Genomic DNA, 12,704 nt, shown 5'->3' with positions numbered 1-12,704 from the left:
AAAAAAAACATAATTCCTACATGGATCTTGTAAAAACAAACAATACACAAAAGACTGCGTAATAGCATGTCTGTCAGCACACTAACACGAGTATTACAAAAGTGACCCAAAACAGGGACAACGGGAGATGTTACTGAAGGTCCCATTTTTCAATGCTCAACAGCCTCCCTTGTCAATACGAAGGACCAGATCATTAGTTTAGGATCTGACCCTGAGTTTCGCAGCCATACCAGCTATTGGGGTGGGAGGTGGAATGCAGCGACCACATCTTCATTTCAAATACTTATGTAACTTATTAATTGCCTTCTGTTAGAACAAGAAGTTGTCCAAGAGACCCCAGGCCCAATTTCCTTTTGCAGGATGACCCAGGTTTGAGCTTATATTATATTGCATATTACCAAAGCTAGGAAAGACTTGAAAAAAATCAAGGCTTCCTTTCACGGAAGTTGGATTTTTTTTTTAAACTGAACCAGGTTCTAATCTCTTTTGCCACATTTATATAATTACCACTATTCTGATTCTTCTACTTAAACATAGCTCCCTTTAAGGGATAGACTGACAATGATAATGACAAAAGGATGTGCAAGAGAAGTATTATAGATATTTGTATACAGTCTTGGAAGGCTCTGCTGATGTTCAGTTTAGTAAACAAACAATGCTAAAAAAATTAAGGGCAGGGCTCTAGCTTGGTGTACACCTTACTTAAACAAACAGAAAAAGGGTACTTCAAGCTTCACAGGATTGTGACAGTTAAATCATTTCCCAAAAACAGTAGCACTATTTCTCAGGAAAAACATGGAAATTCAAATATTTGGTTTTTTAAGCAAAAATAGTGTTGCAGAGAACCAAACAAGTCAATTCACATTACAAATAATAGCTGCTTCTAATGTAAAAAAACTGTTCAAAGAGAGTAGTTCTCAGACAGAACTAGTCTGAGGAATAAAATTGTACACACACACTATACACACACACACACACACACACACACACAAAGTAAAAGTATATTGTAGGAGGCTCTCTAAGTCAAAGTCGTGCATTTGCCATTGATGGGCTCTTCAGATTTAAAACATTAGGTTAGACTGATTAGATTTTTTCTCTAGTTTTCTCGTAGTCTCGGGAAGTTTATTTCTTGACTTCTTGATATTTGGTTTCTTACTCCCTGCTAAGAAAATGAAAGAAGTGGAGTTAGGGAAACTAGGCTGACAGAGTGTCATCATTCCTCACTTGTTTCTTCCATCCTGTTCGTTAGAACACTCATACTGATGGCTTCGCAACAGCTGTAACTGAGGTTGCAGACCATTTTCCGTTATATCTCCCTGTTTACGCACGTTCTAACCTTTCCTAAACATTCACCTTTGAGGCGGAAAATTTCCTTGACTGTTCTTAAGAATCAGTATGGAAAAAACTAACAAAATCTCTCCAGCCATTTTTAAGTTATAGCAGAAAAAAAAAAGATACATTTTCCCCACTGCAATATTTTTTTCGAACCACATTTCTTTGAACAGCACTCAAGCAAACAGAGCCAAAGTTTAAAAGTTAACTGCTGCTTTTGCCAAGTTAAAAAAAAATGGTTTTGATTTCATATAAAGTTCAAAGCATTTGAAAACTGCATACTGACTGTGTACAGCCATGTTATTTTTGTTAATTCAGAGCACAATAAAGGCCAGACTCAAATCCCATTAGGGTTTTTTCCATTGACTTCAGTGGGCTTTGGATCATGCCTTTTCAGTGCACATGTGAGCAGGGCTTGAGAAATGTGCCCTTTTCAAAAGTGATCGAGAGACTTTGCCTAGTGCTTCGTTTTAATTTGCATCCATATGCCCAAAGGCCAGTCCTCAGCTCCTTTGCGTCCCTCCCAAATCCTCAGTTGTCAGTGGGGGGGTTATTGTTGAAATTAATTAGATGCTTTTTCTTTACACTGCTTAAGTGCCCTAAGGTCGTTGATCAGTTTGAAGAGCAAATATATATTTATTCAAAGGAAAAAAAACGGTCCCCACAACTTTTGACACAACAACAACGTGGCGGAAGAGTTGCCTGGGGGAGAAGAATGTGCTTAAGCTGCCTAAAAGTTGCCCATAATAGCACTCTCCCAGTCTGTACACTACAAAGATATGGAAATGCACACATGCACTGGAGTACAAACTGACCTCAATCCCCTTCAGCTGGCCAGTGTCTACTTAGTCTTAAAGTACAGTTTGCTGAAGAGGCTGGTTTGCTTCTCTTGGGCTTTGCCAACTAGTGCCTGTGTGTTACAGAACTCATGATATTTCTTTATTCCTTTCCTCTGCACACACACTCTTTTTAAAAAGAAACCTATATAATTAATGCAACATGGCAGGTGCCAATGAGCTCTCAAAGTGTAAAAGTTAAAGCTGAATGTTCAACCTTATCCCTGTCTTTTTGTACATCTGCATCGTGATGCTTGTCCTACCTTGTGGTCGGCTATTTTGCATAATAATAAAATACAGTTTAGATAAACACTTGTATCAGATAACCATATAGTATGATTAAAGACCATATCATGTTGCATTGTCAGCCTTGGGGTCCAATCCTGCACATACTACAGTGAAAAATGTTTACCACAATAAGTAGTCCTACTGACTTCATCTTTCCTTCACTATTCTTGGGGTGAAATCCTAGCCCCATTGCAATCAATGGCAAAACTACCATTGATTTGAATGAGGCCTGAATATCACTCTATGATGCTTGTAAGATCAGATCATTACCTCCCACATTTCCTAATATTGAGTCCTTGATGGCACAAGCTACATGTTGCATAAACAGTCCTATTGGTATTAAGTGTTCTAAACAGTTAAAAAAGTCACCTCAGTTTACTTTTGTTTTCAACAAACAAATAATGACCCATGTAAAGCCTAGATCCATCTTTAGACCTTCCCATTGATATCAATGGTAGAATATAGCTTGTCAATATCTGAACTGACTGTTGAAAGAAGTTTCAGTTGGTGAACACTTTAGGGTCAGCATATAATATAATGCTACTTTAGTATGGTGCTTTTCTATTTTCATCTCTGAAAGATTTACATATAAAATTAATGAAGCAAAATGGGAAGTATTAAAACCAGGGATAACATGTATAAACACAATTTTCTAGTTAAGATGTCCATGAGAGAGAGAGAGGTCAGTTAGTGTTCTTACAAGTTTCAGTCGGGGTGAATATTGAGTCCTTTTGTGACCTATGCCAGAAACTGGGAATGGGCGACAGGGATCACTTGATGATTACCTGCTCTGTTCATTCCCTCTGGGGCACCTTGCAGTGGCCACAGTCAGAAGACAGGATACTGGGCTAGATGGACCTTTGGTCTGACCCAGTGTGGTCGCTCTTATATTATATTCATATTTAACCATTTAGGGTTCATCTCCTATTTACGTTACTCAAGTTATTAGTCTCATTGACTTCTAGGGGACTATTCTTCTAAGGAAAGCAGGATATGGCTCCTGCGTCAGTTTTACCAGCTACATGCTGGTGATAATACTGACCCCAAACGGTTGGGGATGAAATGTTTGTAAAGTGCACTGAGGATGAAGAAGCTTTGTACAAATGCTAATTAATGTGTACATTTTAAATAGTAAAAATAAAAATCTTACCTTTCTTGCAGATACTGTAACAATCTTTTTTGCTAACAAAGTTATTGGCATTTCCACCACAACCTGTATAACTGAACTCTTCACATGATTGACTTTTTGAGTTGTAGTAATAGCGGGTCACAGAAGATGAACACAATCCTTCATCTTTTGGGCTATAGCATAATAAGGGGCCAGCTTAAAAAAAAAGAGAGAGAGAGAGAGAGAGAAATTACTGTAATATTCAGTAGCTCTGACTTGTAGGTCCAACAAAATTTGGGGCAATCCTGCACCAATTGAAATGATTGTGATTACCATTGATTCAGGAGGACAGGCTCCTTATATCCCCATGAGTAAACCATATATACATCTCAGATACCATATAAAGAGCCCTCACACAATCACACTGCATGTGAGATTCAGCAGTTCATTGTAGATAGTGCTGTGTAGCTAATAAATATGAATAATTTGGAGCCACATGCTGCTTTCTTACTTCTTCTGTGAGTAAGGAAGGCCTAGCTTTGCCCTGAATCTATTCAATGATTTGATAAGTACAACTAACTAAATAGCTTGTATTAAAAAAAAAACCACATTGTATTTAAAAGAATCGGGTTAATTTTTTTCTTATCAGAATTGTCTTTCTTACTGTTGATATTTGCCCATTCTTTAAATGTGCAAGAGAAACTAAACTAGTTACTTTTCACCCATGAAAATGTTGCCAATTCTGCCATGAGCCAAAACTAATGAAGATGTCATGATGCATGTTGTGATGGCTGCTTATTCATCTCATGATAGTCGTATGCATCTGGTATACATTTGGGGTTCTACTACAAAGCTTAGATATAGTTATCTGCTGACAGTAACTATCTTTCTCTTTGAAAATGAGGCAACCGAAGAGTCACAACTCCATATAAAAGTTCTTTGCCTTCTGAGATCAAATGAGTGCCGAAAGCAAATAACCTGGCAGTCTCTCTCAGGTCTTTAATTTTAAGAAGGCACTCTGTCCCTAAGCTTCAGGCATCATCCACCTAAAGCCCAGCAACCACTGCGTTATACTAAACTGCGGCAACATGGGCACACACAACCAAATTTTGCCCACAATTACACCTCTACAATCCCTCAGAAGTCAAAGGGTTGTGTGGGTGTAATTGTTGGGCAGGATTCAGGTTGTAATACAATATTTTTAGATCGGTGGTTTTGTCCTTTACTTAACAGGCAGTGGAGGTTGACGATCCCTGAAAGTGTGTAGTCAAATTGACATGCACATGACATGCTCAAAAACACTTTATAGCAATGAGCAAATATCAGACTTGAAACAGTAGAGGCAAAGCTTACTTTAAGGTGTCTTCATAGGTAAAAAGAAAAATAACATTTGTATTGATAAACACCATCTTTTTTATTGAGAGCACATTTATAAAGAAGTTATTTTAGTAGAACGTTGGAGTAATCATTACTTTTCTCAGGCAAACAGTAGTCCACACAAGAATCTTCATCTCTGAAGTTGTTATCATTTCCATAGCATCCACCATAGATAAATTTCTCACACTTCATTGAACTCAGGTTGAAGAAATATCTTCTTATGTAACCTCTACATGGTCCTGGAGCAGCCTCCAGCCTGCATATTTTGGGCACTTCTATAATAAAGAGCATTTAAATATCAATGCACAGTTAGGCTAAACTTTATTACATCTTGTCTGACATGCTTTCCACTGGCAAAGATACTTCTGAACTTATTTAACTTCTGCCGATATGCTTAAGAGATATATGATAATTGATTGTTAAAATACAGCACTAGACTGAGTATCTAGTGAGTTAGATGGAGTTTTCATACATAATGGATTTCTTAAAAACATTAGGGTTAGACTATGATGAGCTCCAAAAAGAAGCCAGGCATATACATCCTTCCATCTTAGGCCTTTCCTCGGTAATTTTATTGGTTTAGTCAACAAAGCCCTAAGAAGCCTCGATTCAGTGGGAATTTTATCCTAGCTAGGGTTGCAGGATCAACCCTAGTATTACCAGTGCTGTTACTGTTACAGCTGTCACTGGCAAAATGATAAATCCAGGAGAGAGAAAAAAACGGTTGGCAAAATCCACTGAGTAAAGAAACCTTCACCTGCTCCCAGAAGCTTCTTGGTGTGGAGATTTGTGACGGCTTCACACCTGAGAGCTACTAGCTAACGTATCATTTTGGCTCAAGTGACAAACATACGTATGCAAGCTACAACTTTTATTAAGTTATGTAGCTGGAAGGAAATGCTTTTTTAAAAATAGAATTTGGGGTCTATGCCTTCAATTGATGAAGCAGCAAATGTTGAGAGAATGCAACCTTCCCTAGAAGTTCAAGGATGCTTTCAGACTGGATAATGAGTACGCACACCAGGCATGGCTGCAGGGCATAGTAAAAGTTTTAGTAGGGCAACCCTGCAAAAGAGCCATAGACATATTAGTGAAAAACAACAAGCTGGAGCTATCTGAGCGAATAGGCTCCTAGGTCTACTTTTAGAGAAAGCATGCACACCAGAAGGACTAAGTAGCTCTGCTGATGTGCTGGGGCATAACAGAAGCGATCAGTAGTCTGTCTCGCTTAATGCAAACCTGGGCAGCGAACTATTAACCAACAGCGCAGGATAACCGAGATGTCCCAGGATGCCCAAGCCAATGCTGGGGTGAGGACCCCTGTGTCTAAATAAAGGGAGAGCGAGAGAGGACTTACTCCGGATCATCCAGCAGCTTTTCTCACAGCTTTCCAAGCTTCTGAAGTTGTTGGCATTGCCCTGGCAGCCCCCATAAGTGAACTCCTGGCATGTCTGGGTGTACCTGTCGTAGTACCATCTCCGGATGAGAGCCCGGCAGGGGCCTTCCTTCGGGGGCAGCAGGCAGACCTCTTGATTTGGGGCTGTAAAGAGAGACAAGAGCTTTCGGGGTGAGTCACCGGGGAGAGGGGCGACGGGCCGGGGCAGTTTCCACGTGGCCGGCTATGAGCCGCAGCAGCGCGAGGAGCGGGGAGGCGAGCGAGACGCTGGGAGAAGTTTACAAGGCAGGAGGAAGCGGAGGGTGATCTTAGCCCCCAGCATGCGGGATATCAAACTCTTGGGGGCTTTGCGGCGGGAGCCAGCCCACTGGAGAGACAGAGCTTGGAGCCAGCGCTAGAAGCGTCACCGGACAAAACCGGGACGGAGAGAGCCACCGTCGTTTGCACAAGGACTAAACGCACCCAGGAAAGCCGCGCCGAGCCGAACCCCCTCCCGCAGCTCGCCGGGGCCGGGAGCTCGGCTGTTACCTGCTGGCGCCTGGGGAGCGCCCGGAACCTGTCCCAGCAGAAGCAGCAGCGAGCCCAGAGCTAAGCAGCTCCGGAGGCTGGCGGGCGAGCTCATTGCCTGCAGGGATGGAGACGCGGGACCAAGGCCGAGGCGCGCTGCTGCAGGGCAACCGATCTGGAGAGCGAGCCGGCGCTTGTGCCCCCTGCCCCATCTCTCCGTCCCTTATATCCGCCGAGATCCCCTCCCCCGGGGCCGCAGAGCGCGGGTGTGGCGCGCAGGCCGAGTCACGCCTATGGGGCAGGGCGGCGATTCGAAGAGCCCCATCCCACCGCTTGGGAGCGCGTCAGGCCGGCTCCGCGGCCAGGTTCCGCTGGGTCCTGGGCAGTTCCCAGGCGAGTAACTCCGGGGAAGGCCCTTTGCTCCCCCCGGGGAGGGAAAGAGCGGGCGGGGAGGGTACAATAGAGCAACCGTCAGCTCCGCTCCAGGAGCCAAGAGTGGCACATCAGGGAGTCCTGAGCGTGAGGAATGCTTTCAACTTCCTCCGCGATGATGGCAGGCAAGATTGCCCCCTTGTCACCTGTGCGGATCAATCATACATCAGGCTACGCAATAAGCTGCCTGTCAAACCCCCTGCTGGGGAGAAGGCAAGTTTCCGATTTGTCCTGTCGTGCTGATCACGGTCCTATCAAAGGATAACTGACCCCTCCTTTCTTACCTTGCCTTTTCGGCTACTGGGTACATCTTCAAGTCATTGTTCCGTTTGATGATGCTAAAGCGACATATCCCATTAAAGTGCTATTTGTGGTGACTGTACTTAGTGTTAGCAATAACAGTTTACTTTTGCTCAAATGTAAGAGTTTGTGGCAGCTCCGTTTTTTACGAAAGGAAAAGTTGAGTAAAAGTTTAGAAATAGGGAAATTAGTGGCTGCTGGAAAAGCTGATGCATGGTGACCCTTAGGCCAGTGCATGCAAGGGACTGCAGTTTATACAAAAAAAAAAAAAAAGTTGGGGGGAGGGGGGACGGGACTTGAACACAGACTATAAACAGGGAACAGAACTTTGATAATAGAAGACTCTTCAATCTAGCAGACAAAGATTTAGGATCCAATGGCTAGAAATTGAAGCTTGACAAATTAAGACTAGAAATAAGGTGCTTTAAAAAAAAAAAAAAAAACCAGGGAGGGCAATTAACCCTTGGAACAATTTAAGGGTTGCCGTGAATTCTCCATCACTGCAATTTTTAAAATTAAGAATGAAATTTTTTTTAAAAGTCATGCTTTTGTTCAAACAGGAATCTATTTAGGGAAGTCCTTGTGCAAAGGTCAAATTTGATAAGCACAATGGTCCCTTCTGGCTTTATAATAATCTATGCAAATTACAATGAAGTTGACTATTTAGGGAAACTGTCTAATATTATGGCGCTGTTGCCTCTGTATTTCACTGCAACATTTCAATGGACTTTGCAAGAAAAAAAAGGTAACCCATTGGAGTTGTATTTGGTGAATAATTTAAAAAGGAGGCAGCCGAGAACTTTTAACCATTTGCACATATACCCAGTTACAGCTTTGAATCAAAGTATGTTCTCTACCATATAGAAATCTACACCAAGGGTGTCCATCCTGTCCTGGCAGAGGATTAGCTCAATTGTCTAGCAGAGCTTTTTTATCTTTAAAGTATACCATTACATATAGACCTTTCATTAACTAACATTTTCTCCAGATTGAATACATTAGTTGAGAGAAGAAGAATAAGATCTTAGATAAAAATAACTCTATCCCCATATCTTACTCTGATGTCCTCCCTCCCTTTTACTGTCATCCTGACTATGCTGTGTCTCCCTTAGATGTCTAGATCCCTGGAGCAACAAGGACTTGCCATTTTTATTTATTTGCAAAATGTCATGTACACCTACAGTATGTATAAATAAAAATATACAAATAATTAAAAAGAGGTACCTTTGATGTATTCTAATAACCAACTTTTCTGCAGTGGAGGATATGCAAACTAAAGCTAATACAGGAAAATTTTCCAGAAAGGGGAAAAAGCAAAGAAGAAAAGAATACTCACCGAGTGTTGTTCATATTGACCCACAAAGCACCCAGTTTGTAGAGCTCTCTTTCTCCGTATACTTCATTCCTGTATTTCTATCATTCATCTGTATTCTCTCTTTAAAATATATCCTTTAGCTTTTATATCTATCTATGCACACACACATATTTATAATCAGATTGATAAGGGATAAATGGATGGTTTAGTAACACAGACTAAATACAATACAATACATTAATACAACCTGAGCTGTTACCACAAGGACACAGCTGTCATGTTTAGTAATCCTGTTATTGCGACAGTTAATAACAGATGTCCTGGGTTTTAGTTAGGGTTATTAGTAGCATCAGATGTAATGAAACTTGGTTCCCTGAAGTGCAAACATACCTTTTACATTTCTTGCAAAGTCAAAATGTCATTTTTCTAATATTAACAAATTCTCAACTGACTTAAATGTGACTAGACTGATGTTCTTTAGAATGCATCATATTTGCTTAGAATTGAAAAAAAATTGAATATTTGAAACAAACAGCAGAATTAATGCACTCACTTCCACCATCACACACACACATAAACCATTGTTTAATTTAAACCTGTCTATCATTTTTACAGTGTGGTGCAATATTTAGTCAACTGCGCTTTCAGTTCAACAAGACAGGAGATTTAAAATGTAGAGCTGCTCTTAGTAAGAAAGAAGAGACTAATAAAATGACCATACAAATGGGTCTTTGCTTTAGGGTGTTATGTGATAACGTGCACAGTTGTGGACACTGAAATCTTGCTTTTTTATGTTATTCCACTGAGTATTAGGAAGTGTTATTTACTCCTCATAACACAAGAACTCGGGGTCACCAAATGAAATTAATAGGCAGCAGGTTTAAAACAAACAAAAGGAAGTATTTCTTCACACAGTCAGCCTGTGGAACTCTTTGCCAGATGATGTTGTGAAGGCCAAGATTATAAGAGGGTTCAAAAAAGAACTAGATAAATCCATGGAGGATAGGTTCATCAATGGCTATTAGCCAGGATGGACAGTGATGTTTGCCAGAAGCTGGGAATGGATCACTTGATGAGTACCTATTCTTTTGGTTCCATCTGGGGCACCTGGCATGGGCCACTGTCAAAAGACAGGATACTGGGCTAGATGGACCTTTGGTCTGACCCAGTATGGCCGTTCTTATGACGTCAATAGAACTAGTCATGTGCATAAAGTGAGTAAGATTTGCCTCCATTATTGGAGTCATTTTTGGAGATAGAGTGGCAAGAACGATAGCTTTCCTGAATAGGAGTCACATTTGACATACCCATAAAGAGAAGATGCTACAAAATTGTTCACTAAGTCCTCTACCAACTTTACCCTAATGCACACTTGTTTTTTACCTGTGACTCTAAACGGTAGCTACTAGGGTAAGTAAGCAGAAACTTTGCAAGGTGCAAAGTGTGGCTGTGCTGATACAAGGAAACAGAAGCACTGAGATACAGGCAGCAGCAGTGGTGCTAGACAGTGCCGAGTAGTGAAAACCAGGAGCTTGAATTTGATTCCAAAAGCAACAGGTAGGTGATGAAAATAAGGGAATGAACAGTGAGAAAGGGAATGTATTTTAGCAGCTACATTCTGGGGAGACTGATGGTGGGCAAGGTAAAAATCAGTAGGCCAGAGAGGGCAAAGTTGCAGTGGTTGAAGCAGGAGAAGACTGAAGCCTTGAAAACACATTTCAGCAGCAGGACTCAAGAGGAAAAGGTGGGTCTTCGGGATTTTTTTTTTTAAAGCTGAAGGGAGTTGCATAGCTGGTATGGGTGGAGAGAAGGTGAAAGGAAACAAACATGACATCACAGTACTGAGCTCTCCTTGTTCCATGTGGTCACTTATATGGTCAGATGTGTAATCCTAAGGATACAGTAATGCAGCCTTATTCAGTGGAATGAGACATGGCTGTCTGAGTGTATTAATTATTAATATATTACAGTAGTAGCCAGAGGTCCCTATCAGGATCTAGGATCCATTGTGTTAGACACTAAACAAACACATTGAGACAGTTTATCCCCAAGAGAGTGTAGACTCTGAAGAGAAGACACAGCAAGTGATGGTAAGAAAAGGTGAAAGTTAGGAGGGAGGGAAGACAATTTCCCTTCTGCGACAGTCCTCACTCAGGGGTTGGTTGGTAGAGTAGCATTTCCTAGTGATCAGGACTTAGGCCCATGCCTTGCAGGAAGCTGTTGGTAGGGGAGCCCCAGCCCTCCCACTCCACCAGGCTCTGACCCAGGGCTCTTTGAAGGCTATCAGTGGTCTGACAGCCAGGGAGACTTAAGGCTGTCCTTCCCAGGCCACTTCCTATCACCCCCCTGTGATAGTTCCTGGGTTACCATCTGGGTTTAGGAAGCATGAGGGTTGACCACTCAGTACACAGAATTTTCTGGCAACTGCATATAATTTCTCTTCCTGGGTGGCAACTGCTTCCTCTTGCAGCATGGCCCACGCTCCTGGGGCAGATCAGATCCCCTGCTGGGGTAGTCCAAGCAAAGTAAAGGAGGATTAACAAAACTCAGAGTCCACCTGAGGGGGAATGAGAAATGCTTCCTCCTCAGGTTATCTCTGTAGCAGCTCCTCCCTTCCCTCACAGAGGGACCCTTTGGTAGTTCTCATGGGGAGAGATTCCGCCTTTCTGTCAGCTCTCTTCAGCTGACACTGAAGGTCACAGGTCTGCTGTTTTCCCTGGTCTGCATCCTAAGGAGCTGCTCCCCTACTTCTTAACTCCTCCTCCAGTTGGAGCATTTCCTGCAGCATTTCCTGCAGGTGCAGGGCAGGGCTTGCTGAGCCCAGAGCCATTCCTTTACATTCCTTTGTACAGCGACAGGTTTCAGAGTGGTAGCTGTGTTAGTCTGTACCAGGAAAACAACAACAACAACAAACCCCCCCAAAAAACCAAAAACTAAAATGAGGAGTACCTGTGGCACTTAGAGACTAACAAATTTATTTGGGCATAAGCTTTCCTGGGCTAAAACCCACTTCATCCGATGCATGCAGTGGAAAATACAGTAGGAAGATATATATACACCGGTGCTGATAATAGCCCATCTTAATTGATTAGTCTCATTACAGTTGGTATGGCAACACCCATTTTTTCATGTTCTCTGTGTATATATATCTTCCTCCTGTATTTTCCACTGCATGTATCTGATGAAGTGGGTTTTAGCCCAGCAACCCTTATGCCCAAATAAAATTGTTAGTCTCTAAGACTTGTTAGTCTCACAAGTACTCCTCTTTTTTGTTTTTTGGGGGGTTTTGTTGTTGTTGTTGTTTTCCTGATACAGACTAACACAGCTACCACTCTGAAACCTGTCCCTGTACAAGAGAGAAAACAGAGAAAGAGAGGCGGAGAAGGGCGGGGAGGGGGGTGGATTGGAAAACATTGCACTCCATTAACTGGAGTCACACCACACAGCTCTCCCGGCAGAGTTGGCCACCCAACCTCTCCCATTCGCCTTCCCAGCAGAGAAAAGAAAGTCAGACCAATCAGGAGTTCCAAATGTTTACAGAGTGTTTTAATTTAACACAAGGAAGAAACAATTTCAAGGGGGATTTCGTGGTCCTTTTCCAGACTGTGCTCTGTGAACCAGATCACTCTTGCTGCAACATTGTTATATGAGTCTATATGCCTGTCTTAACCGCCACCACTTTCCTCCACCAGCCTTGTCGTTCGGTACCACCAGGAATCCGGCACACAAAAAGGCCGGACATTTCCTCAGCAAATCTGCTTCCTCTCAAAGGACGTGTGTTCTAAATACGTCTGGCTTCTTCCTTGTGGAGAA

At 42.1% G+C, this 12,704-nt stretch overlaps 1 protein-coding gene across 2 annotated transcripts; it reads right to left on the bottom strand.

Moving 5' to 3' along the window:
* Positions 1–581: 581 nt before the first annotated feature.
* TFPI2 (tissue factor pathway inhibitor 2) lies at positions 582–7,252 on the bottom strand. 2 transcript variants are annotated; one of them, XM_075125854.1, is made up of 5 exons: positions 6,866–7,252; positions 6,299–6,481; positions 5,037–5,216; positions 3,607–3,780; positions 582–1,159 (listed from the first exon to the last, which is right to left on the bottom strand). In XM_075125854.1, exons 1-5 carry the CDS (start codon positions 6,957–6,959, stop codon positions 1,062–1,064), a joined length of 729 nt encoding a protein of 242 aa, XP_074981955.1. In that variant the 5' UTR covers positions 6,960–7,252; the 3' UTR covers positions 582–1,061. The 2 variants fall into 2 exon arrangements, with proteins under 2 accessions (XP_074981955.1, XP_074981954.1); XM_075125853.1 differs by having other exon boundaries at positions 582–1,162; positions 6,866–7,224.
* Positions 7,253–12,704: the final 5,452 nt, after the last annotated feature.

This window comes from Caretta caretta, chromosome 2, assembly GCF_965140235.1.
Source record: "Caretta caretta isolate rCarCar2 chromosome 2, rCarCar1.hap1, whole genome shotgun sequence".
Taxonomy (NCBI): Eukaryota; Metazoa; Chordata; order Testudines; family Cheloniidae; genus Caretta; species Caretta caretta.
The sequence above is the reverse complement of the archived record's forward strand: the minus strand, read 5'-3'. Positions and strand labels throughout refer to the sequence as shown.